The following is a 26800-nucleotide window of genomic DNA, read 5'->3' on the forward strand; positions in this document are numbered from 1 at the left end:
ACGTTGTTTCTCTTCATGGACTGAAGCCCTTCCTCAGTCCACCCCCTTTCCTTTCACTGGATGTTGTGACACGTCTGGCTGTACTTGAGGATAGTGGCAGAGACCTTTCTGGAGAAGCATGCAGAGTTGGTGCCCAATCTACCCACACCTCTTGGCTTCCTTCCTGTGAGTCCCTGTGGTCCCACGTGGCTCAGCGACGCCACTGAGTTTGCTTGTTGCCCCTGCTTGTGACCTCCTCAGGTGGTGGGCCTGGTGGGTGCAGGTGGGAGTCGTGTGTGTGTGTGTGTGTGTGTGTGTGTGTGTGTTTCCAGAGAGCCAGCTTGCCCACCTGACTCACCTGGAGCTCTTGCCTACATTCGGACAGCCCATCTTCCGGGTGGATCCCAGAATTGAAGGAGGCTTCATCTACAGGGCCTCGCTTGCACAGTTCTGGCAGGGACACTGCGCGCGTTCATAGTCACAATTTGGTTCTTTTTAAAAAAGAGGTTTTCAGGTTACATAAGCCTCAGACCTGGATCTTTCTCACCTTTCTCACCGTTAAAGAACAAAGAAAATTTGTTCTTTAATGGTAGTTGCATTATGGTTTTTACCTTATGAGCTATGGAGCATTTGGTGAAGCAGATAAACCAGAAATGATCACGTACATCCTAAGACTTCTTCCAGCAGGTCCGCTGATTAGCTGTGTCCCACAGCCAGGTGTGATGTCCCAAGGGCGACTTTATGCAAATTTTACAACGTGCCCCTTTTGAGCAAACTGCCAAAAAGCACTCCCTCTTTGGGGATCAATTAGCAAAAATCTCTTTTTTCCATATTGACACAGTTCTAGCTTGGCCACGCCCTCCCGAATCCCCTTGGCCTCGGCAGCCTCCGACAGGGAACCACCAGCCCACGGGGCGACCTGTTGGGAGATTGCCTCTGGGTCTTCAGTATCACCTTTATTCTAGAGCCTCCTGCTCCTTCATTGTCCCATTAAATCCATCTATCTACCTACCTATCTCTCTCTCTATCCATCCACCCATCCATCCATCCATGTCATTGGCATCTGCTTCTTTTATAGATGCTCATTGATGATTTTTCACTCATTGCTGTTAATCCCCAAACTTTTTCACAAATAACAGCAGTGTACCTGCTTCGCCACTACGAAAGCTTTCGTGGTTATGACGTGGCTCATAGACTAGACCTCAAGGCTGTTACGCTTTTGATTAAAGATGAGTATTTATTATATTATTGTGGTGTGTGTAGGGGAGGGAGGTTGAGAAGGAACGATGACTTTCAGTTTCTCAGGTTTGTATGTATATTCACATACATATATATTTAAAATATTTTTCTAATGAACACATTACTTTTTAACTCAGGATAAGATAAAACTAAAAAAGGAACCTTGTTTATGATGTAAGAGTGTAGCTGAGAACTTGCATGTAACACAGGTAAGTCACTCCAAATGTAACTGATTGCAGAGCCGTGTGTTTCCATCCCTCTGTCGACAAGGGATGTTAAAACGGGTCTGACGCAGGCTGAGTCTTCCTGGTGACCGGCTCCTTTCTCCCACTGTCGCCTCTGGGACGTGAGCTACTGACAAGTGGCTCTGCTGTAGGGCCCAGGGCCAGTCACAGGGCCGGTCGCAGGCCCGCTGCAGCCCCAGGAGGGTCCCTGAGGCTCTGCTCCAGGGCCAGGACCCCACGCACCTGTAGCTTCCACCTGCCTTTGTCTCCTGTGTGTCTCTCATAGGCAGCCTGGTGGACTCTTCTGGTCGAATTCTGATCCCTGGAATCTATGACCACGTGGCTCCTGTTACAGAGGAGGAAAAGAGAACATACGAAGCCATCGATCTGGACCTCGAGGAGTACCGGAACAGCAGCCAGGTTAAGAAATTTCTGTTTGACACCAAGGTAGGTCACACGTTGACGGGTAACCTGAGAGAGGAACGATGAAAACCCGTATTTTCCCAGTGCCTAGTTTGCTATGTGCTGCTCTTCTGCACATCTCAGAGCTGAGAGCACATGCTAATCGGGGGCAGGTTTCGCTTCACGAAACCTCGTGGTCCTCGTGGTCTAGATCAACTGGTCCTTTTCTTGGGGTCCGTCTGGCACCGGCCTCAGGCGCCTAACCACAGGGCAGTGATTCACTTCACAGCCGTGCGTTTCCAAACTGGCTTATGAGACTCAACCTCACGCCAGCCCTCAGCCAGTGGGCTGAGCTTCCTATCTGTCTGTTTAAAGGTTGAGAATAGACTGAGATCATTTCAGCTCCAAGACCCCTAATTATTCATTTTTTAAAAGACAAAACCAAGAGCTTTACGGGGCTAATGTGTAAATTGCTACGTTGCTGTTTGAGTGTAGTAAGTAAACCCAGAGCCCAAAGCATTGGCTACTGGTAAATTTAGATTTTGTTCTTTTCCCTTCTACTTCTCCTCCTCCTTAAAATAACAACAACAACAACAAAACCCAAAACAAACAAACAAAAAAGACCCTTGCCTGCTGTGGTGTTTGGTAGCTCTGGCTGGCTCCTGGGCAGACGCTCCAGGAGAGGGAAAAATGCCGAATACAAGTGGGGAGTTTACTCTTATGAAGTATGTCTCTTGCCTCAGACTAGCTCTCTGGTGGCCACTGGCTCAAATGTCTGTAGATTTCTTTGAAACCTTCTGGAAAATAAAATGCATTTAGCATATAAGTTATCATGGCAATGACTGGGGATAGAAATTTACAATTGAACCCCAGGTTTGGAAAGGGCCCCTCTGCCATCTATTAACTGCAAACTTCAGAGCTGGAGTGGTGAGGGGCCCTTGTCAGTGGAAGCAGCTAGGGCAGGTGAAAGCAGCAGAGGGCCTCAGGTCCTGAGGGAAAAGTCCACCTGTACTATTAGTCCAGACATATCTAAGTAAGGTGCTAATTAACTTGTCATGAATGGTGTCACAGATGTACAGAAATTGGTGATACAAGCAATATAATTCAACTGGGTTTTAACTAAACACTCCTCTATATAGTAAAACGATTTTATTTTACTTTAGGAGGAACTTCTGATGCACCTGTGGAGATACCCATCTCTTTCTATTCATGGGATCGAGGGCGCGTTTCATGAGCCTGGAGCCAAAACAGTCATCCCTGGCCGAGTGATAGGAAAATTTTCAATCCGTCTGGTCCCTCACATGAATATATCTGTGGTGGAGAAGCAGGTAACCAGCGTGCGTTGTTCTCCTGCCCAGTGGCAGTGCCATTTCTGAGTGCCGCACACCACAGTTTAGCGGGCAGTTCAGCTGTTTGCATTGAAGTATTTTTTTTTTTTCCAATACAAAAGGGACTGGAACAAAAGGGAATGTCAAGAAACTGATAAATTTTTGTTCGGTAAAAATCTCTTTGCTCAATTATACACAGTTATAGTAGTCAGATAAGTAACCGTTTGGAGTTGGAGTGATGGGAAATTTTAAAAAATTAAATGGTAGCTATGAAGGCAAGATTGGTTTTACACCCAGATGGAGAAGCTAACTGCCTACGGCTGGGCTGAGCTGGGACATCTCAAGCTGCAGTGATCAGTTTGTCTGTGATGTCTGAAATCTACACTCTGAAAGCAGCCATTTTAATGAAAACGTTCCTTATCTGGAGGGAGTGCATGTCTCAGTTATCCACCAGTCATCAGTTTACCTCAAGTCTAACAGCAAGTAGACTCTGAATAAATAAGCTCAGGACGCACCTCATCCCATTGCCGTCTATCCCACTGTCCCTTTCACTGTCTTCTCAGTGCTGATTACATCCTAAAATAGTCTCCATCCTCCCTCCCTCCCTCCCTTTTTGTCCCTCTGTCTACAACATATAAATTCCACGAGGGCAGGACTGTCCTGGTCATGCTCACAGCTGTGACCCCAGCACCCAGAACAGTTCCTGCCACATGACAGGCGTCCATTAATATTGGTTGAAGCAAATATTGGAAAGATTTTTTTTTTCTTTTTTTTTTGCCGCGCCACGCGGCCTGTGGGGTCCCAGTTCCCCCCGACCAGGGATTGAAACTGGGCCCTTGGCAGCGAGAGCGCGGAGTCCCAACCGCTGGAGCGCCAGGGAAGTCCCTGGAAGGGCTATTTTAGAGTATGGAGTTGTTCTCGGAGGATTTCCGGAGTAGCAGCTGGAACAGAGCCAAGAAAGAGAAGGGCGCTGGTGACACGGGTCCTTCACAGCTTAGCTTGGAACTGCTTCCACTTCTCAGAAATTTCCAAATGCATGGTATTCCCCATAAGAGTCATTAAGGTACTGGTAAGTCCAAAAAGAGTGGTCAGTCGTCAGATGGAGAAGTTGTACTTGTATTGTGTTTCATAATTACCAAAATTCATAATAACCAAACGTTAACAGTCAGACACCCTGGTGAGTATGGGGAGGGTCAGAGCTGGGATTGGAGGGTCTGGGGACAGAAGGGGAGTGAGAGCTCGCGTTCCTCCCACTGGCGAAGCTCCCAGGCCTGGAGCCCTGCTCACTCCACGCCATCCCTCCGGAAGAACTAAGGTAAAACCCAAATACTTGAATTTGTTGGGTTGAGATTTCATCAGTTTCTTGTTGAAAGACGACTGTATGTTCATGGTATGAGAGAATAACTTGAAATTTTCTTTTCCACCTGAAAATGTTCCTTTTAGGTGAAGCAGCATCTTGACTATATATTCTCCAAAAGAAATAGCTCCAACCAGATGACTGTATCTATGACGCTAGGACTACACCCGTGGGTTGCAAATATCAGAGATAATCAGTATCTTGCGGCAAAAAGAGCCATCAAAACAGGTTGGACTTCAGATATTTTTATTAAAAAAATTTTTTTAACATCTTTATTGGAGTATAATTGCTTTACAGTGGTGTGTTAGTTTCTGCTGTATAACAAAGTGAATCAGTTATACATATACATATGTTCCCATATCTCTTCCCTCTTGCGTCTCCCTCCCTCCCACCCTCCCTATCCCACCCCTCTAGGGGGTCACAAAGCACCGAGCTGATCTCCCTGTGCTATGCAGCTGCTTCCCACTAGCTATCTGTTTTACGTTTGGTAGTGTATATATGTCCATGCCACTCTCTCACTTCGTCCCAGCTTAACCTTACCCCTCCCTGTGTCCTCATGTCCATTCTCTACGTCTGCGTCTTTATTCCTGTCCTGCCCCTAGGTTCTTCAGCACCTGCCCCTAGGTTCTTCAGCACCAATGCCCTTCACCATTTCAGTAATTTGCTGAAGGGCACCCAGCTATTAGTGGCAAAGCCAGGGTTTAAGCTCACACCAGGAGATTTGAATTTGGGGCAAAATGATGGACTTGAAAACCTCCAATACTCCTGGAAATGATGACCAACATTTGAAAACATCCTTTTAAAGGCACAGCTGAACTCGCATGAAAGTAAAGGAAATCTTCTGGGATTAACAATGAAGGAGCTCAAATGTAGTGCAGTGAGCAAGCTGACATGGGCCGCCCTGCGGGGACTTGTTCTTCCTGCTCACAAGGAGGTGTGGGTTTTAGTGGTTTCGGGTCAGCACGAAGCAGACAACGAGACCCACTACATAAAGGCCTCGTTCCAAGAGCCACGTTCACCCTGGACGGGGTGTGTGTGTGTAAACTTGGCCGTCCTTGCTTGGGTTTTCGGTGAACACAGGGTCTCCCCTGAGAGTTTTGAACCATGGACCTGTCTTGGCATGGGTTTGGGTCTTTAATTACTGTGTGTGGTCGTGTTCTTCCCAAGCCCATCCTGGACTGCCTGGCTGGTGCAGACGGCCCCAAGGCAGGCCATGTGAGCTTTGCACTGAAGAAGCTTCCTGGATATGTGCTCCTTGTATAAAATTACAGAACACACGAGAAAACTCAATTCCAGCCTATCCGCCTCTAAAACCAGCGGTCTTTTTACAATGCCATTCTGCTTCTCCAGAGGTAGGGAATAGCTTTATTTGTAATTTCCTCAGCGGTGCCTGTTTTGACTTCATGTATTTCAAAGTCCTGGACAGGATACATGATTGGTGAGCAGGGACACAGGCCTGGGCTTCTGGCTGCCCGGGGAGGGGGAACAGCCAGTCTTTTCTGCGGCAGGAATGGGACACTGCCAACAGTTGCAAAGTGGGGGGCTCTCCTAAAAGCAGGGGGAGTTTTGGGGTCTCTCCAAACGTTAGGCAGCAAGTGTTTATATAGACTATGCACTATATTACAGCTGGGCCTTGGGCCATACCCCCAGAGATGCTGGAGCTGGAACTGGGGGTCCAGACCTCCTTGGAGCCCTCACTGTCTGTCAGGATTATCACTACAGGGACACAGACATTAACAATCACAGGACAAGTCCAAGACCTAGAGCCGTGCTTCTCTGCATAATCATTCCTACTGTCCCAATTGTAGCAGCATTTTGCCAATTTTGGAGTGAAGAAAAGAGGAAGAAGGGTTAGGAAGATAAATGTAATGCCCCTGAAGAGAGGCGTGTGGTTGAAATGTCAAGGCCTGACGTACTCTTGCAGGAAGGCATGGGCACCTTTGGGCCTGTTTGTGTGCTGGACCAGTTCTGCTAACAAAGTCCATCATCTTTATTCACATTCACACCTTGCTCTGTGGGTAAAGAAGGTCGGGCACGCTCTCTCTTGCAACTGTTTCATTTTTCACTCCTGCTCTGTCACCAGCAACTTGTCCTCTAGCCTAGAGGGTTTGAACTCATCTCTTTCCAGACCCTAGGATATCCGTTAAAACTATTTCCTGGGATACCTTGAAAGTTGAGCACAAACGCTGAGACATTCAGGTGACCGTTGAGTACAGCTATTTATTTGTATATTGGTTACAAACAAAAAAACAAAGAAGTCCCACCTTCCCAATATTTAATTCATGCAGCAACCATAGAAGTGGGCATACCATCTTGTGCCGCTCCTGCCAAAAATGCATGACTTCCTCCAATCAGGAGAAAGCATCAGACAAACCTAAACTGAGGGACATTTTACAAAACAACTGATCAGTACTCTACGAGAGGGTCAAGTTCACGAAAGTCAAAGAGAGGCTGAGAACCTGTCACAGACTAGAAGAGACTCAGAAGCAATGACAAAATGCAGTGTGGGATTCTGGATTCAATCCTGGTATGGAGAAAGGGAAAAAGTGGTAAAATTCCAATCAGGTCTGAGTCTACTTAATAATGTTATTCCAATGTTAATTTCCTATTCTTGATAATTGTACAATAGTTATATGTTAACATTAGGGAAAGTAAAGGATATATGGGAACTCTGTACTGTTTTTGCAACTTTTCTGTAAGTATAAAATTAGTTCAAAATACAAATTTAAAAATATTTTTAAAAAGTAGATAATTGTACTTCCCTGGTGGTCCAGTGGTTAAGACTCTGTACTTCCACTGCAGGGGCCTCAGGTTTGATCCCTGGTTGGGGAACTAAGATCCCGCATGCTGCATGACCAAAATAAATAAAAAAAGTTTAAAAGTAGATAATCGTAAAGAAGGCAACCACAGTTTTCTTCTTGACTCTGTTGATGATTTTAGAACATAAATTATGTGAAATCAAGAAGCTTACCGAACCCAAGTATCAAATTTAATGATTAAAACAAAGAAGAAGAAAAAGACAAAGCAAACACTACCTTTGAGATTACTGGGGGTAGTCTTGTCATTATTTTATTCAAATGCCTTCTTTTCCTGTGTTTCATTCAGTGTTTGGGACAGAGCCAGACATGATCCGAGATGGATCAACCATACCCATTGCCAAAATATTCCAGGATACCATCCAGAAGAGTGTGATGATGCTCCCGCTGGGCTCTGTGGATGATGGAGAGCACTCTCAGAAAGAGAAAATCAACAGGTTAGTGAGTCCTGTAGGCGCTCACCCCTCACTGCACAAGCCTGGGTCCTCACACCGGTAACCTCCAGACAGGCTGCATACTTCAGATGCAATTTCTGTCATCAAGTCTTCCTGTTTAAACTGTAGACTACTTTCCCTCTGTCATCTGAATGGGAATAACAGTGTCTCTATTTCTTTTGTTAGGTGGAATTACATAGAGGGATCCAAATTATTTGCTGCCTTTTTCCTAGAGATGGCTAAGCTGCATTAATCATGGTAGGAATCTTCCAGCCTAGGCCTGACCTACTGACAGATCCCCTTTCACACAACCCTGGGCAGGAACAAAATCTAACTATTCAGAGGAATTTGGTCCCCAAAATAATGTTTTCCCTTGGACATCTGGACCAGTAATAAAATATTTCCAAGGCGCAGACATCAGACGTGGTTTTGTGTCACCGTGCACACCTTTCTAAAGCCACAGCCACCTTCAACAACCTGACTTCCCTGAGTCCTGCTGCGGCTGCCCCAGGCCTGGACTCACGGTACCCTTCAGGATGAGGACAAGTCTCTGATGAGATTCTCCGCTTGCAATTTGATTGGTGTAATCACTGCAGTTTGTGCTCTAGGCCTCTAAGTGCTTGACACACAGTCATCCCATCCGGTGACTGTCCATCCTACATCACCCCTGCTTTTACCACTTGTGCCCTTTATCTTATTGACAAACACGTTGGTCTCCAGCACTGCCTACTGTAATTTCCCTGTGGGCTCATTTTTAGAGGAGTTACTAAAGCATGATACCGCATTAACCTCTTGCTTCCCCTTCATTTATTTTTCCTGCTTCTTCAAAAGTGCTGAAATGGAAATGATCAATATTCATATGCTTATGCCATCTGGGATTCCTTGTGCGAAAATGAGTACTTTTTAGGTTCCAAGCCTCTTTACCTTTGCTGCAATTGATGCCAACCGACTGCCCCTCCTGCAGCCTCTTCTTTCTTCCTGCCCCGTCAGTGAAGGCCTCCTTGCTCTCTCTTCAACATCTGTGCACCTGTCAATGCGCCACAGCAGAATTAATTCTGATAGAATTTCTCTCATCCTGCTGGAACTGTGCTCAGTGACTACATCTAATAAATTGCTCAAAGCTTTTAATAGCATCGGCTTTAGATAGAGAGCTAATCAACCCTGACATCAGTAACACATTCTACATTTAAAGCCATCAGCTAATGCTGGGTTCATTAATCATTTTAGTTAACCATCTTGTTTGGCTTGATTGGATTTGACAGTGTAAACAAACAAAAAAATGAAATTTTTCTACAGTTGAGTATATTTAAACAAACAGATTTAATCTTTATAAATTATTTAAATCACATTAATGGAGAAGAATTTAAAGGTTTGTTAAAAATGTTTCTCATGATTCTAAATAAAAAACAAGCATAACACATTCCATTGCTTCATGGGTCCTTGAAATGTCAGTTTTAAAACTTGCTGCACCTCATCTAAAATGGCTGGACCAGAGGGCCAGTAATTCGGCTTGTCCTGAACTGCGTCACAGAAATGGGACCCAGCTGAGGCTTTAGCCACTTTTCCTCTGATGCTGGAGAACATTTAAATGCTGTCTGTTGAGTATGGGCAGGAGTTTGATATTTTTTTGCTATTAAGCTTGGTTTGTGCTTGCCAGATTACATACGATCTTGTGACATTTTGGATTTTGTAGGACCTAACTGGTGTATTTGGCAGACTTCTCAAGAACTAAATATACAAGAAGTTTATGATCCCCATTTATATTTTTAAAAGGGTGTTCATATTAGTCAATTAACAAGGCTGGTTAAAATGTGTTGTAACCACTTCTGAGCAATGTAACATCAGTTTGTTTTACCAAGCAGCTAAATTATAAGATTACTCATTCACTGATCTACGTTCCTGCTGAATCTCTGAGACCTGCAACGTCTGGTTAATTATTCAGCTACCACCAGGCAAGAAAGGCAGGACAAAGGCTGAGGTCACTGAGTCTAGGAGATCCCAACCTTGGAATGTCTGGGTGCAGAGCCATGGTTTTCTGCCTCTAGGGGTCACGATGAGTGTCCCTAGCTCTCCCAGGTCCATCTGGGTTTTCTACCCGGCCCCAAGCCAGGTGCCTACCTGGGTTCTGCTGTGATCTGGAGTCAGAAGGGAAGTATTTTCAGGCCAGTTACACACATACGGGTGATAGCAATCTACCCGCTTATTGGCCAGGAGGCCAGGTAAAATTTTTAAATATTCTCTATCTCCAATCTCTTTGTCCTCCATTTCCAACTCATCTCTGTACTTCAGGGGTCCAGTGAAATGCACTGCACACAGTAGGTGCTCAATATTGCACGCTAAAATCCTCCTCTTGGTTCCACAGCTGCATTTTTGGGCTTTCCCTGGCCTGGACTTCTATCTTTATGCTCTTTGCCTCACATCGTTCCTAGTTGAAACCGTCTTGGGAGCAGCTAGCACTGGGAAAAAGCACATGAAACAAGTCATGCTGAGGTGCCATCGACTGATAACAGCGCCTGTGTATCCTCCCAGGCAGCACTTGTCTGCGCAGGGGCCACAAACCAGCAGCCGTGAGCCCCACACGGCTGCCTTCAGTGCGTTTCACGTGGCCTTCACGTTGTTCTAAGCACTTCTGAATTGGATGCCAGCATCTCAAAATCAGCAGACCTCACCCAAATGATTCCTCTTGAGCAGTCAGAACCATCTGCGGTTCGTGCAGGGTGACAGCCCGCTGAGCTGAGGAGCAGCTGTGCTGAGCATAGTGCCTGGCCCATAATATGTGCTCAGTAAGTTTCTCAGACGCAGAGTAAGAAGGAAGCTCACAAATAATACAGTTGTATTTGGCTTCTCACTTCTGATAAGTAACTCTCACTTAAAAAACAAGCCCCGGACTTCCCTGGTGGCGCAGTGGTTGAGAGTCTGCCTGCCGATGCAGGGGACACGGGTTCGTGCCCCGGTCCGGGAAGATCCCACGTGCCGCGGAGCGGCTGGGCCCGTGAGCCATGGCCGCTGAGCCTGCGCGTCCGGAGCCTGTGCTCCGCGACGGGAGGGGCCACAACAGTGAAAGGCCCGCGTACCGCAAAAAAAAAACAACCAAAAAAAACACAACAAGCCCCCGAACAAATACCATTTTATGATAGGTCCAAATGATTTTTAAATACTATACTATTTTAAATATCTAGTGTTATATGTATTCAATGCCATCTAGCTATTATTTTTAAATTTTATGTTTCAATTCAAGTTTGAATACTAACTGAACATGTAGTAGACAAACAGTTAAATAATGAGTTGTGTACTTATGTAAGATGAAATAAAATATTTGTTTCAGTGGTAATGTACCTATGGTTAAATCTAGCATAATTCTATTATCTATCTGTAATACCACTGCTGTTCATGACAAGCAGCAAACTTAAACCCGGGCCTAATACCTGCACATATCATTTCTGTTCTTCCACTGACCAGCTCTTTAACATCTGCATTCTATATCGCAGGCCACTTAACTGCTAAGAAAGATAATCTCTCTCTTTACTATATCAAAACAACTTTCTTGTTTGGGAAGCAAGCTCTGGGAGGCTGAGGCTGGCTTGGGGGTGTTCTTTGTTCAGCTGTCCAAAGGCTCAATCAGTCGATGAAATAAAGCCAGAAATACAGATTTTCTGAAGCAAAGTGTTCTTTTTCTTTCCAGCATGATGTGGAAGAGAACGGATTAATGACTATAATTTCTTAACAGTTATGATAAGTAAATAAATGCTTCTGAGCTTTCTTTGACTAGGTAGATTGAAGAGAAAACAAATTGTCACTACGTGGAAAAATTTTATTTAAAAAATTATTCTAGTGTAATTTCTTATTGAGAATGAAAAAAGATGTCAGAGAAATTATGCCTTTGACTATAATAGAAAATATGAAGTTTTACATCATCTCACCTCCCACATTGAAATTCACCAAAACAGCATTCAAAGAGAACTTAGATTTAAAATCCTAGCGCGGGTGGTTAAGTGTTCCTAGCCTACTCTCATTGTTACTGTAGGTAGGCATGTGACTGTAGTGGCAGAAAATGTTAACTTAAAGGAAATTAGAACTTTAAATGACACTGTTAAAGTAAATGAGTCATCAAGAATGGTTAGTCACCAAAAATGACCAATGCTTCCTTTCAAATTTTAAATAATTATAGTCAAATAAAGGCAGCTATCTAAATTTTATTTAAAACCCCACTTGAAAAACTGGAAGGCAGACTTCAGGGCTCCTACAGAGTGAGGGGAAGAGGTTCAGGAAAGGACAGTCACAGAGGGGAAGCAGTGCATTCTGCACGCCCTGCCTACGTCTCTGGATGACCTCTGAACCATGCCTGTGTGAGGCGGACGAAAGCCTCTTGGCTAAGGCTGAGGGGACTGAATGTGACTTCAGCTGCTACCATGACAGGAGAGACAAAGTTAAGGAGTAGCAGTACAGCCAGAACAACTCCCTGTTAAAACAGCAACGACAACAACCAACCTCTTCAGAAGAACAGAAGTGAATTCAGAGTCTCTACGTTATATTACTCAAATATCTAGGATACAACCAGAATTACTGGGCATTCAGGAAAAAGGGAAACATGACTCACAAGAGAAAAGACCAAATTAATGAAGATTAACCCCAAGATGATTCATATGCTGGAATTAGCAGACAAATATGTCAAAGCAGCTATTATAACTTTGCTCAAAGACACAGTGGAAAATATGCCTTTAGTAAATGAACCAATAGGGAATCTCAGCAGAGAAACAGAAATGGTAAGACAGAACAAAACAGAAATTTTAGAACTAAAAGATACAATATCTGAATTAAGAACAAAAAAATCACCAGCTGCTTTTAACAGATGATTGGAGATGACAGAAGAGTCAGATCAGTAAGAATCCAATCTGAGGGCCTGAGAGAGAAAGAATGAAACCAAAACAAAAAAGGACACAGCCTCAGTGAGTTATGTATAGTATCAAGAGGCGTAATATATATTTAATTGAAATTCAAAAGAAAAAGAGAGAATGGTGAAAAGTAACAGTATTTGGAGAAATAATGGTCCCAAATTTTCCAAACTTGGTGAAACACATAAAGTTACAGGTGTTCAAAGTTCAGAAAACACCAAATAGTATAAATATGAAGAAAATCATGCCTAGGTACATCACAATCAGATTGCTGAAAGCCAAAAAAACAGAGAAAATTTTGCAAGTAGCCTGAGAAAAATGACAAATTACATACAGGGAAACATAAAAGGGAGAAAAACATCTGAATGACCTCTGCTCATCAGGAAAAAATGGAGGCCAGAAGTAATGGAAAGACATCATCTTTGGCAAACATGTCTTAAAGAAGCTCCAAATGAGCTTTATTATATATATATATATATACATATATATAATATATATATAAAGGATATATATATGATATATAAATTTTCTAATAAGACACAGAAAAGCAAATTTTTCCTATATTCCTGGATTCTCTTGAGCATCGCATGACACGTAGGTGCTTAATAAACCTATGTTAGTATTATCTAATGGAACAGTCTTTTAAATGTTTTAATGAGAGTAACAGTATTGGACACCATTACTGTGCCTTAGGAATTTTAGAGCCTCTTCTATTAACAGAATGACGAAAGACCGGAACTTTACCCTAAATGACTAATTTTATACACGAGGAAGTCAGGTTGACTCCCTTAAGGTCACTGTATGATGCAAAGGTCCTGTCTCAGTAAAATACTGCATGATGGGGAACTGAAAAATAAACTCAGAAGAAAAATAAACTCGCTGCTCAAAGAAGGAAGACACAACGTTAACTCAGGTCCCAGGGTAAGAAAGGTAGCAAGGTCAATCTCCTACAAATCAACAGAATGCCTCTTCAACATGGAAAACAGTGCTAGCTACTCTTAAGTGTTGAGAAATTCATCACCTTCTCATCCAAGACTAACACTCTTGAACTAGCTATTCATTAAAAGATGCAAGGTGGACTGGAAAAGGCTGACTCTGGAGTTTGAAAAGTGAGTTCCACCTTTACTAGCTGTGTGATCTTGGAACAGTTATTTAACTCTTCTAAATTACAACTTCCTGTTGTGGGTGACGGACATGAGAATTCATGTGGATTACAGTAAAAATTCGACCAGATAATGTCTATGAAAAGTACTCTGTAAACCAGTATTTAAAACGTTATTATCACCTGAATATTCTGACTTAAATAGCGTTGAGCTGGAACTGGCCTTGAGAGATGGGTTTGGTTTAGAAAGCCTACCATCATTATTACAGGGCCATCCTTTAAAAACTCCGTTTACCTAAAATTTTACAAATCCAATTATTTAAGAGCTTTCCCTATACCTACAAGATAAAGTCAAAACTGCTGAGCAAGCGATGTCTCAAGCTGATCGCAAGTGGGATGTCGCCGCTCATCTCTATATAGGTGTCCCTCAGAGCACTTTGCAAGCCGCGGTCTTCCTTCCTGGATCTGGAGTTTCCGGGGAAGGGCTGTAAGCTTCAGGTCCGCGGATGCTCCCGCAAGAGAGGCAGGCGGCGGCGGGGACGACCACGCTTCGGTCGTGCCTTACTTTCTTCCTAACAATTCTTGCGCTGCGTCGCTACCGTTAATAAAAACGGTCCGGCGGGGGCTTTTTAAACACCTAGGGCGTTTTCGGCTTTTATTGCCAAACTGGCCGGCCACCACACTCGGTGCTCTGCCTCCCCTTTAGTATCGGAACTCGGCTCGTGGCTCCCTGCGGCCCGTGACTCCGAGGATCCTTTCTTGGAGTCCACCGACAGATTGTCCTCAACATCTAGGGTTGCGCACGCGCCTGGCCCAGCAGAGAAACCGTGTCCCCGTAGACGGGCGCCTAGAAGCGCCGGGCACCGTTGGGGGCCCGGAAGGCCCAGGGCAGCGGCCGCTCGCCCCGCGCTGCCCGCTGCGCTCACGCGCCGCCCCCGGGGGTCCTCTACGGCGGGCGGGCGGGGGACGGGGGTGGGGTGACGAGGCATGGGACACGGAAGGGGCGGAATGTCCAGAGGAATCCGCTTGGGGACTCTCCCCAAACGCCACTTGGCCCTCCGGCTCAGACACTTCCAGCCGGACGCATCTCCCCTTCTTTAGATTGACTTCTTCGGCTTTCCGTTTTCCTCTCTTGCGGAGGGGCGGGACTTCCGGTCCCATCTCCTAGCAACTTCCGGCGAGAGCTGACAGACCAAAAAAAAAAAACAAGAGGCACATAGGTGCCCCGGCCAGTCGGGACAGAAAAAGGGAACTCGATGTGGGTTTTACTAATCCAGTTCCAGGATCCTGGTTTTTGGTCATGGTGTCCGGCGCGCAGTCCACGAAGGAGTCGGCCCGAAGACCGCCGGAAGTCGCTCAGCGGAGAGACAGGAAGTCCCGCCCCTTCCTCCCAGAGGGAAGACGGTGAGCCGGAGGAGTCAGTCAGAGGGGCTAGCAGGAGCGATTCCGTCGGCAAACAGGTAAGTTATTCTCTGGCCGGGGCGGGGGGTTTGGAGGCGGGGACCGTCCAGCGTCAGCGTGGGGCCTGGGGGCGGTGGCTTGAGGGCCCGGGCCCGGGCGGCTGGGCGCCGGGAGCCCCGCCAGGGCCCTTCGCTCTTCCTCCTCCCCCCTTCCCCCCGCCTCCGCCCCTCCCCGCTCGCCGGTTCCTCCCGACGCCGCCCAGACTCACCCGACACACGCCCGCCGCCCGCGCGGCCTCGCGGCCGCCCGGGCTCCACGCCGTCAGCCGCTCCTCTCCCCCAGGCCCGACTCACACGGGCCTGGCTGTCAGGGCGGAGGCGGCGATTCTGCGCGCCCCTGCCCGCGGTCGGGCGCTTCTCACCGCCAGGCTTCCCCCGAGTGAAACGCACACGAGCTGCCGCGTGTCGGTTTCCTCCGGCTGCCCGCCCCCTCCCGGTCTCCCGGAGCCGCGCCGCTGCCACCAGCGTCGGCTTCCGTTTAGGACGCCGGCCGGGCAGCGGTCTGGAGCGCTGGTGCCCGAGAGCGGCACGACTGGAAGGGAGGGTCCTAGCCGCTCGGGTTCAGCCGCTCTGCCCTGGACGGAGACCCCAGGCTGCCGCACACCACTTTTTGCAGCAGCGGGTACCCCTCTTCCCAGCTAGCGGGCACGTCCTGTGTGTGCTTGTTCGCTTTCTGGGGACCAGTCTGGTGGAGGCGGGTGGCAGGAGCGGCTGACCCCTGTCGGCTGCGTCGAGGTGGGAATAGCTTGTTTATTTTCAAGGGGGAATTCTGGAGTGGGATATCTTGGCAGAGTTGGCATCCAGGGACAAACGAGTAGGATTTATTTTATAGGTAACCATAACCCTAATGGTGACTGAGGTATAACGTTACAGCTCGTGCCCGTGGAACTAATTACAGTGTGCACCTGTTCTGCGGCGAGGTGTTAGTCCAGCTGGAACACCGTGCAGGGAAGGACGCTGATTGTCTATTGACTAGAACATCATTAGGAGAGCTCATTTGATATATACGCTGTATACTTTATTTAGCACAGCAGTTTGTAGAGCAGGAATTAACCCCTTTCCACCAACTGAGACCCAGATTAAATAACTTGACCAAAGTTAGCGTCTGGATTCAAATCTCAAATGTTTGTTATTCATTCTTCTTCAAGTTTGCTACATTTGAAATTACTAACTCCTAGTGTCACGTCTGGAAAACACTAAGGCGGGGACTTCCCTGGTGGTCGAGTGGGTAAGACTCTGTGCTCCCAATGCAGGGGACCCCGGGTTCGATCCCTGGTCCGGGAACTAGATACCGCATGCATGCCGCAACTAAGAAGCTGGCAAGCTGCAACTAAGAAGCCGGCATGCTGCAACGAATGATCCCTAGTGCTGCAACGAAGAAACAAACAAAACCTGCTAAGGCAAGGCTCTGTAGTAGCTAATGTCTTCTTACACGATGTGTAAGACAGTTGTGATGATTGCTGATAGCGCAGTTGCTATTGGTGCCTTTTTTAAAAAAAAAACTGTTATTTTGGAATAATTTCAGATTTACACAAAAGCTGCAAGATAGGACAGAGTTCCAGTGGTGTTTAACAAAGCAAAGTGGCTCCACTTAATAATCACTGGTTCCTGCTTCATGCCAGACACCATTTTAGTGCAGGAGAGAGTAACACATTGCCCTAGATGATTTCAAGGTCCGTTGGAGGAGACAGATACGTAAACAAATGTAATGCCTTTTGCCAAGTGCTGAAATGGAGATACGGGAGCACAGAGGAAATGATCACTGCTGGGGTAGGAGTGATGAGAGCTTTCAGGATATAGTTGAGTGGAGATCTTAAGGGTTAATGGCTATTCACTTGATTGATGGGACATTTTCCCCAACATTCATTCTAATTAGGTTTGTTTTATTAGAGGAGAACTCTCTTCTATAAAACAGACTCTTCTATTTGATTCACCTCCCTCTCTCACAGCCCCTCTAAGAAGAGATTTGTTTCACAGGTAATACAGGTTGCGAGAAGCATCCCAGTTTATAAATCCATGAACAGGAGGATAAATGAAAGCTGTGTAGTAATGGAAATATCCAGAGCTATACATTTTAAAATTCTTTGATTTTCTTGCTTGTAAATACTTCCTGTGGTTCGATCACAGTCATTATGAGAGGTCATGGAGCACAGTTCTGCACTGTAACTTGGCGTGTTAGATCCCCACACCAGAGGGGACATTTGAGTGTCTTAGCTCTTGCTGCTATAACAAAATACCATAGGCTGGGTAGCTGAAACAACAAACATTTATTTATCACAGTTTTGGAGGTTGAGAAGTCCAAGGTCAAGGTGCCAATTCCTGCTGAGGGAATCTTCCTGGCTTGCGGATAGCCACCTTCTTGCTCTGTTGTCACGTGGCAGAGAGCGAGAGAACTCTGGTCTCTCTTCCTCTTGTAAGGACACTGATCCCATCTTGGGGGCCTCACCCTCATGACCTCAGGTAAACCTACCTTCCAGAGGCCCTGTCTCTAAATACTGTCACACTGGGGAGTAGGGCTTCACCGTAGGAATTTGGGCTGGGGGCTGGGGGCGGGAATTATAATTCAGTCTGTAGTGTAGGTTTCTTGGAAGTCTTGTTATTATGTGGAACTCCTCCAAAATAGACTTGATACACAACTAAATAGGAAACTGTAAAATTAGAGTTTATATGGCTTTCACTAAAGCAAAGTTAACGCAGTTTTATTTAAAATAATAAGAAATATGATTCAGAGACCAGTTGATGAAAGGGAGAAATTTTAATTGTTTCATTTTGATGAAAGAGAAATCGCTGTGGTTCTCTTTTCACTTTTAGGCCTCATAGAGTTGTCCCATTTTAGAGGGCATAAGGACTGTGGCAGTGATCTATTTTCATTCTCTCATTGTCTGATGAGAGGGCTGAGCCCCCTGAATCTAAGTGACAAACATGTCTCAGAAATTAGTGGCAGAACAAGGATTAGAATCAGGCCCCCTGATTTATAGGCTAGGCTTTCTGCTCTTTGAAGCATCAATAGTTCTCAAATTTAAGGTGCATCAGAGTCACCTGGGGGGCTTGTGAAAACACAGATGCTGGGCATCACCCAGGGGCTCTGATTCAGCAGGCCTGCGCTGGGACTGGGAATTTGCACTCCTGACAGGTGCCTGGGTGATGTTGAAGCTGCTGGCTCTGAGGCCACACTTCGGGAACCCTGGCCTCACGTGATGTTGCCTTTGATCTCTCATAAGAGGAGAGTAAGTAAACCTCTGCAGGTTTTACCCGCCTAACCTTTTCCCTGGTACTCAGAGAATCAAGTTTTTAAATTTTGTATCACAAACAGTAATGCATAAACAACATATGATTAGATGAAAAATAAAAAAGGACTGGAAATGGAGTATTTCTCAGAGTCATTTTGGCATATTCAAGGGTAATTTTTGGAGACAATTCTAGTGGTCAGAGCCACTTACTATTGAAGGGGCTACACATGAGCTGTGAGAGCCCCCAGTCTTGCCAACACTCACACTGAAAAGCGTGTCCAGGTTGATTGCTAGGTTGTATGGAAGTAAAAAGTTACTGCTAGCTTTGTTTTTCTATGCTTTTCTGTGTTGTTTTGTGTACTAAAATGTTCTTTTCTTACATATCAAAATCTTATCGGGCCCAAGCACAGATTATATGCCTGTAATAGATATTGAAGAAATGTAAGTTGAATTAAAAAGGAGTAAGGGGGAAAGTAAGGTAGGTCATTTACCTGGAAAGTTACTCTGCTCTCTAGATGATCCCAGTCTTGGGCATTTATTGAATAATTGCCATTTATTCCAGTTTACACCTTAGTTGCAATTATTGGAATTTTTTTAAGCATAGTTATTGGAGGAGGTAGCTAGCATATTTTTATGTTAGAGTTAATGAGCGATCCCCATACCTTTTTATCTTGCATCTTAAATGATTTTTAAAAACTTTTTACTTTGAAATAATTTTGGAATTACAAAAAAATTTCAGAAATAGTCCAGAGAGTTCTATATATCTTCTAACCAGATCTCTTTGTTAACACATTATGTAACTGTAGTGCAGTTACCAAAACCGGGCAGTTGATACAATTAATCTAAAGACTTGATTTGAGTTTCACCACTGCTCTGCTTTTTCTGGTTCAGCATCCAATCCAGTATCCCACATTGCATTTAGTTATCATGCCTCTGTAGTCTCTTCCAATCTGTGACAGTTCCTTACAGGTTTATATTCCATGACCTTGATACTTCTGAGGAGTACTGGTCAGTTATTTTGTAGAATGTTAGTGGGTTTGAATTTGTGTCATGTTCTTTCAGGATTAAATTGAGGGTTAGGCATTTTTGGCAAGAATACCACAGCGGTGAAGTTTGCCCTCAGTGCATCACATTGGAATGCATGTGATGTAGATATATTTTATCAGTGGTGAATGTTAACTTTGACCTCTTGGTTGAGGTGATGTCTGACATCTTTCTGTGCTTTAAGATTAAACATTTTCTCTTTGTAATTAATGACCCTCCTAATTTGCCTGATTTTGGTGCAAAAGTTTAAAATAAGTGAACATCTAATGTCAGAATCCTTTGAACCTGACCCTAACTGTGGAATACTTCTTATCTTGGGAGGCTTCAGTACTATTTGTTAGACTCAAACATAGCTGGAAAGGGTAGAGGTTTCACTGCTGGAAGAACAGTTATTTGCTCAAGAACTTATACTTGATCTCGGGCAGTATTCGTCTTGAATTGGCAACAGTGGAAGCTGTTTGTCTGAATTGTTTTGCTTTGGTTCTGTGACCTGTCTCACATGTGTCTTCCAGTGCACGACTTTCCATAATTGTGCTGCATTTCTTAAGAATTCTCCCTGGAGCATTTAGAAGATGGATGCACTTCAGTTCATCACCAGGCAGTTGCTCCTGGTATCCCACTGCTTACCCACTTGCTAGCCCGTGGGGCTGGGGCACGTGTTTTCCTTGCTAATGGAATTGCTGGCTATATTACACATATAAATTATCTCTGTTTCCGAAATGCGTGTGCCTTTAATATCCCAGCCTGAGTCAGTTGGAAGATACAAACCTGGTTTGTCTCCTCCCAGTGCCTGTAAGCTCCTTGGAGGCAGGGGACAGATCCCTCTTTCTGTTTACTCAGTAACTTGCTTGGTACCTAGCACATAGAGGCACTCAATAAATATTTATGAGTAAATAAATGTTGTTTGTGCATCTTGTTAAGTGTTTTTATAAGCTACCGGAATACCGTGATCGTTTCCCCCTGTCAGTACAGCTCTGTAATCTGCACAGTATTCCAGTCTATGGATGTGCCACGGCAGCTTCATCTTTAAGCGGTACCTCATTGCTGGATACTAGGTTGTTCCCAGTTTTTTCTAATGTAAAGAGTTCCTTGGTGCATATCCTTAAACACATATTTTGTCTGGTTATTTCTTTAAGGTAAATTCTGTAAAGCGTCACTGATAGCTCAAAGAAGATACACATTTTAAGGTTTCTGATATATAAATTGTAAAATTACCCTCTTGAAAGGTTGTATAGATTTATATCCTAACCAGTACTATTGAGAATGCACACTTTCCCACACTTTCCCCAGTGCTTTTTTTAAGAATAATCCAACATTTTTTTGGTATTTTTAAAGACGCTTCTTGGAGTGTGGTGAGTGGAGATCATATTCTGACTAATTTGCTAAAACTTTTCCAAGTTTTCATGTTGAAAATTTCCAGTTTTTTGTTTTCCTCAATGAGAGAGCAGAATAAACCTCAACAAAAGAGTGATTAACATCTAACCAGTATTTCACTTGGGGCACTTATTGTGTATAGTTATTGTTGGCTGTATCTGCGGCTCTTACCAAACAGGAAACTTCTTAGCAGTGGGATACATTTCTAATTCACATTATTCACCAAAATCGGCTACAGGTCAATTAAAGGCTTATATATAGAAGGCAAAACTATGAAACTTTTAGAAGACAGTGTAGGGCAATAGTTGTGTTACTCTGTTAGAGGGAAAAGGTTCTTAAATTATAGAAGGTGCAAACCATAAAAGAAGGGATTGATGTGTTTGACAACCTTGATATTGACAACTTTTGTTTATTAAAAGAAACCATCAAGAAAGTGAACAGACAAGTCACAAGTGAGAATAGATCTTTTAGTACATATTACCGATAAAAGTTTAGTGTCCAGAAAGGTGAACAACTGCAAATCTATAAGAACAATAGACAAATGGGCAAAGGACCTGAATAGGCATTTCACAGAAGAGGACACGTGAATGCAGAGATGCTAACTTCATCAGTAGTTAGAGAACTGCAGATTTGACCAGCATGGTATATAGTTTCATACACGCTAATTTGGCAACAGTGTAAAAATCTGACAATATCTGCTTTTCAGGAGGGTAGGAAGCATTCTAGTGAATGCCAAGAGGGAGTGTCAATTGGCACAGTAACTTTGGAATTGACTAGTAAAGAGGCGTGTACCCTTTGGCCCAGTAATTCCACTCCTATGTCTTTATCCTGGAGTGTTGCTTCTGTGTTGTGTTCCCATCATCTCCTGGGAAGTTGTTAGAAACGCACATTTTGGGGACCCACCCTAGACCTACTGAATCAGAAACTTTGGGGATGGGCCAGCTTTCTGTTCTAGCAAGCTCTCCAGGTGATTTGATGCATGCTAAAATGGGCAAACCACTGCCCCAGAGAAACTCGGGTCCATGAATGACTGGAGACGTGTACAGGAATGCTCGCCCTTGCACTGTTTGTAAAAGATAAACCTTGGAAGCCACGCCCATCACAGGAGAATGAATAAATTGTACTATGTTCCTGTAATGAAGTACTGTGCCGTTGTGAAACCCAATGGACTTCAGTCACATGCATCACCAAGGATTAGTATCAGGAACGTTAACTTGAGGGAAAAAAAGCTACTTGCGGAAGAATGCGTCTAGTATTTTTCCCTTTTTCTTTTTTAAGTTTAGAAACATGCAAAACAGAATTGCATATTGTTAGGAATACAGGTATGGCAAAGTAGTAAAGAAAATAGGTAAATTATAAACAAAATACAAGTTAATGGGTAGCTCTGTAACAAGAGGGAAGGTGATAGGCACACCAAGAGGGACTTCAGAGACAAGAATTTAATTTTCTTAAACTGTGATCTGTACTCAGACTTTTGTTATATTATGCTTAATATCTTTGTACACATTAAAATTATTTTTATATCTACCAAATATTTTAAAAACAAACTTTCCTTTTTGCAGTGTCCGTCTACACAGGGACTATTCAGTTTGTATGAAAAAAATAATGGTGGGGGTGATGGTGGTCAAAATACATTCTTGTTGGACTGTGATGTAACAGTACTGTCCGGAGTAGAGATATCAGGGAGAAGACTGGTTTCGAGGGTACGGAGTGTTAACACTTGCTGAGCGCTCACTGTGCAGGCACACTGTGTGCTGAGTTTACACTCATTAGCTGAGGATTGAGCCACCCAGTGAACCTGGGGGGTGGCGTGTCAGATCACTATTGCCCCGTGTCACAGAGGCGGGGAGGTTCTGTGGGCACAGAGGGGGAAGAGGTGGAGGAAGTCTGTGACTCTGTCAGAGAAGGTCGGAGGAAGACAGTCGTAGACAAAGCAGAGTTGTGTCCCAGAGTGTTGTGCGTTACAGAAAGAAAGGCCAAGTCAAAGTAGGAATGGGAGTAGAGAGCAGGACTGGTGAAGGATGTATTCACCCCCATTTTCCGAGTTACTTGATTTTGCTAGGTTTGTTTTTAAACCAGTGTACGTGACTTTATTCTAGTAAATGGCAAGTCTAGAAAGCAGAAAAAGTAATTGTATTTTGTTGTTAGTTCTAAGGATTGCATCTTCCAGTTTATTAGGAAGTGGTAGTATCATGCCATAGGATTTAGGAAATCATACTTCTTTGCTAAGGTTGCTAAAAAGGGCAACCTTTTGTATCCCATATTATGAGGACTATTTTTAAATAAACATTACTTATGCCGTAAACCTTTTTAAGCCATCGTGGTGTGACAGTCGCTCCTTGAAATGAGCAAGTATAGGAAAAATAAAAAGATGGTTATAGAAGCCCTAAGTCAAGTTACACATCCTATGGAACCAAATAGTTGTACTATTTTTGTTTGATATTCGTAGTGCTAAATTTGTCTAAAGCAGAACTGTCAAGCATTTGTAATTACGTAATGTCATACTTTCTAACAGAGCCAGCCCCTCACTAAGAAGTTGACAGCCCGTGAGAGTCCTTCCATAGCAGGATGCCTGCATTTCAGACACATACAGTGCTTGTCGCAGATCCCTGATGGGCAAATGTAGAAAGTAGGCTTCTTCAAATGGGTTTTAGGTACTTCAGCTCTTCTAGTTTCAGCTGTATTTTGCTAAAGCTAGATAATCTCAGTCTTAGTGTTTTTCAGTGTGTTTGATGTTCATACTTTTGTTTTCTCTTATATGCTGTACTTTTTTACTTTTTATTAAAAAACAAAATAGTTTTAAATAAAAAGTAAGGTAATAAGAAGCCTCCTTGGGAAAAGACATTGCTTAACACAGTTGGAGTAGTACCGGGTTACATCATCCAATGTAACCAAAGCCTAGCTTGCTTGTCAGTTACTAAATATAATGGAAACTTTGTGTTTTAAACCTAGAACAAGCAACAAACCACTTCTTTCCAAGGGTACAATTCATTTGTGAATTACTGTGAATTAAGGATCAAAATTTGATATATAATTATTGGATCAGTTATTAAAGAATGGGGAATCACAGTTATACGAGTGCATAAAATTATAAAACTGTTAGAATTTAAACTAAGGTGTAATGTACGTTTAAAAATAGCCTAGAAAATTTAGATCATTCAAAGAGTGGTAGTAGAAATTATAGTCTTTCAGAAAATGAGATCAAATGACTTTCATTAAGAGTCTTCAGGGTCCATAATCTGGTTTCCTGTAGGGGTAGTGTTTAAAACCCTAGGGTTTCAGGGTGGTAGATTGAGACAGTGTTTGCTGAAAGTCACATTCAGAATACTGTTGTGTGGCCAGTTGTTATGTAGGCAAATGAGTTCGGAATCTGGTGTGATGGCCCTGTTTAGTGCAGTACGTTTTTCTCCTTCCTGATTCACCTTTCTTCCTCCCCCTTTTTTCCCTCTCCTCCTCTGCACCTCATCTCTGTCTGGTAGTGTATGTTAAGTATATATTGGTTTTTTTTTGAGGCTAGGAGGGACTTTTATCCAGTGCATCCCAAATCTGGCTTATCGGAATCAAACAGGGAGCTCCTTAGAACTACAGGCTTTGGTCCCCACCTCAGACTTTCTTAATCGGAATCTGTCCACGTGTAGGTCCAAGGGATTCATGTTTTGATGATTAGCTAAATTTGTCAAATGACTGACATTGTGTATAATTCCCTTGTTTTACAAATGTGGAAGTAGTAGCTCTTAGTAGGCTCTTCCAGGGGCAGTTGCATTTCTCAAAACAGGTCTTGGTAAGTCTTATAAAGATTAAAAGCCTTCATTAATGGTAGAATGACAAGTAGTGTGATAATTTTTGGATTGGTGTGTGGCAGAGCTGGCTAGCTGTCCACCTAAATCAGTTCTTCCCTTCCGCAAGGGACGATTGCACAACTCTAGGTGACATTTTTCAGATTTCTTTTCAGTGAAGCAGGAATTAGTGGAAGTGGTAGGTGCCACTTTTGAGCCAAGGCTTTTAAAGAAGCAAATGCCCTGCCTCTTTCACGCTTGCTTTCGTCTTCTGTCAGCTGGATGCAGAGAATGAGGAAGCTCTGAGTCAGAGCATCAAGTTGGAAAGAGCCAGGATTCCTGAATCAGCTGGGAGCCGACTGCCTGCAGACCTGGAACACCTGCCTTGGGAGTTTACAGGAGCGAGATAGGAACTTGTGTTTGAGCCATTTTCAGGTCCACTTATTATAGCAGTTATGGAATTAGGGCTTTAACTTCTTGTTAGGGTGATTCTAGCCACTGTACCCACATCTGAAGGAAAGGCAGTTTATGAATATGTAGAAAATTAGTATTCTGCAGTCTTTCTTCTCCACATATATAATTCTCTTATCTATTCCTCAGACTGCAGAAGCGTAATGTTACAGAGTTAGGACATTTTGTTAGGCCGCAGTGTTTTCTTAAAGGTATAATCTGAGGTAGCCAGTACTCGTGTGAAAATTAATAAGTGAAGACTTGTGATGCCAGCTATGAAGGGTTGCCTGCCATGGGGAAGGGAGGGATTTTCAGAACACTCTTATTTACAGATGAATTTAGAGTTGAGGATTCTTATCTATTTTTATTGACTTCTTAGAATTTATACAAAAAATTAGTAAATAAATAAGGTGTGAATGTAGAGTTTTCCACACTTCAGTCATTTATTTACTCCTTCATTGTTTTTGCTATATTTTACTCCACAGTATTTTACCTCACTTTTTATTTTTTAAATTTAGCCTTGTCATAAGAAGGAATGTATGTGGAGTCATGGGTTGGTATGTTATTTTTTCCCCCTAATATTCATGCTAATAATACGCACTTACTTAAAAGTCCTTACTTGTGGCACATAACTTTATTTTAAATGCCAGTAGTGTCCTTCTGTCATACTTGGGAAATACTGTTCACATGATGAATACTATTTTAGTGTCTTCAGTGCTTGATCCATAACATTCTTATTGATTGATTGATTGATTGATTGCCATGCTGAGTGGCTTGTGGGATCTCAGTTCCCCAACCAGGGATTGAACCCGGGCCAGGGCAGTGAAACTGCCAAATCCTAACTGCTGGCCCACCAGGGGACTCCCCATAACATTCTAGTAGAAGTAACTGCAGTCACCTGGAAACTAGCAGACCAGCTATGTCTAGTGGGACTCTGGGTACAGTGTTTTCCTATTCACACTATAGACTGTTATCAGTACTCTCTTTGCTACTGGAAATAGTCATTAGCATCCTTAAATCTAATCACATTAGAGAGCCATTTCCAGAAACCTCTGTTCCAATTCAAGGGAAAATCCTATTCCTCTGGAACCACTCTCAGTATCAAAATCTGTATCAGTCAGGATTCCCTAGAGAATCAATAGGATGTATACAAATATATATGAGGAGATTTTTTTTATAGGAGTTGGCTAATGCGGATATGGAGGCCTAGAAGTCCCACATTCTTATTTCTGCAGGCTCGAGAAACAGGAAAGCTGGTGATATAATTCAGTCTGAGTTTGATGGCTCAAAAACCGGGATTGCTGATGTCTGAGGGCAGGAGAAAGTGGATGTCCCAACTCAAGGGAAAACAGCAAATTTGACCTTCCTCCACCTCTCCACCGTCTTGCTCTATTCAGGCCCTCAACAAATTGGGTGTTGCCAGCCCACACTGGTGAGGGCGGACATTTTTTATTCAGTCTGCCATTCAAATGCTTATCCCTTCCAGAAACACCCTCACAGATGGACGTGGAAATAAATAATATTTTACTGGCTGTCTGTGCATGCCTTAGCCTCACACATACAGTTAACCATCGCAGTACTTTTGGTCAGCTGACTTAGCATGCCCTTAGTGGCACGTTTTCCTGCCACCATAGGATCCAGTCTGAGAACACATAGCACGTTTAGTTGTCACGTCTCCTTAGCCTCCTTTAAT

The 26800-nt window shown here is 43.8% G+C and overlaps 2 protein-coding genes across 5 annotated transcripts in view; both read left to right on the forward strand.

Moving 5' to 3' along the window:
- CNDP1 (carnosine dipeptidase 1) overlaps nucleotides 1-8146 on the forward strand; it is a 30375-nt gene extending 22229 nt beyond the window's left edge. Inside the window, exons 8-12 of the mRNA XM_030761991.2 lie at nucleotides 1729-1889; nucleotides 3008-3172; nucleotides 4616-4757; nucleotides 7635-7782; nucleotides 7966-8146. Of these exons, the coding sequence (XP_030617851.2) occupies nucleotides 1729-1889; nucleotides 3008-3172; nucleotides 4616-4757; nucleotides 7635-7782; nucleotides 7966-8032 (683 nt within the window). The 3' untranslated portion in view covers nucleotides 8033-8146. The remainder of the gene's footprint in view (nucleotides 1-1728; nucleotides 1890-3007; nucleotides 3173-4615; nucleotides 4758-7634; nucleotides 7783-7965) is intronic.
- Nucleotides 8147-14730: 6584 nt separating this feature from the next.
- The window catches only part of ZNF407 (zinc finger protein 407), a 422449-nt gene continuing 410379 nt past the window's right edge, over nucleotides 14731-26800 (forward strand). The window contains exon 1 of one of the 4 annotated variants that reach the window (XM_089895325.1): nucleotides 14731-15233. The gene's annotated coding sequence lies outside the window, so the exon portion shown is untranslated. The remainder of the gene's footprint in view (nucleotides 15234-26800) is intronic. The other 3 variants (XM_022560021.3, XR_016387665.1, XM_089895324.1) reach the window with 3 other exon arrangements.

Source organism: Delphinapterus leucas, chromosome 14 (assembly GCF_059928025.1).
Source record: "Delphinapterus leucas isolate spDelLeu-1000000601 "Yukka" chromosome 14, BTC_Dleu_Yukka2, whole genome shotgun sequence".
Taxonomy (NCBI): Eukaryota; Metazoa; Chordata; class Mammalia; order Artiodactyla; family Monodontidae; genus Delphinapterus; species Delphinapterus leucas.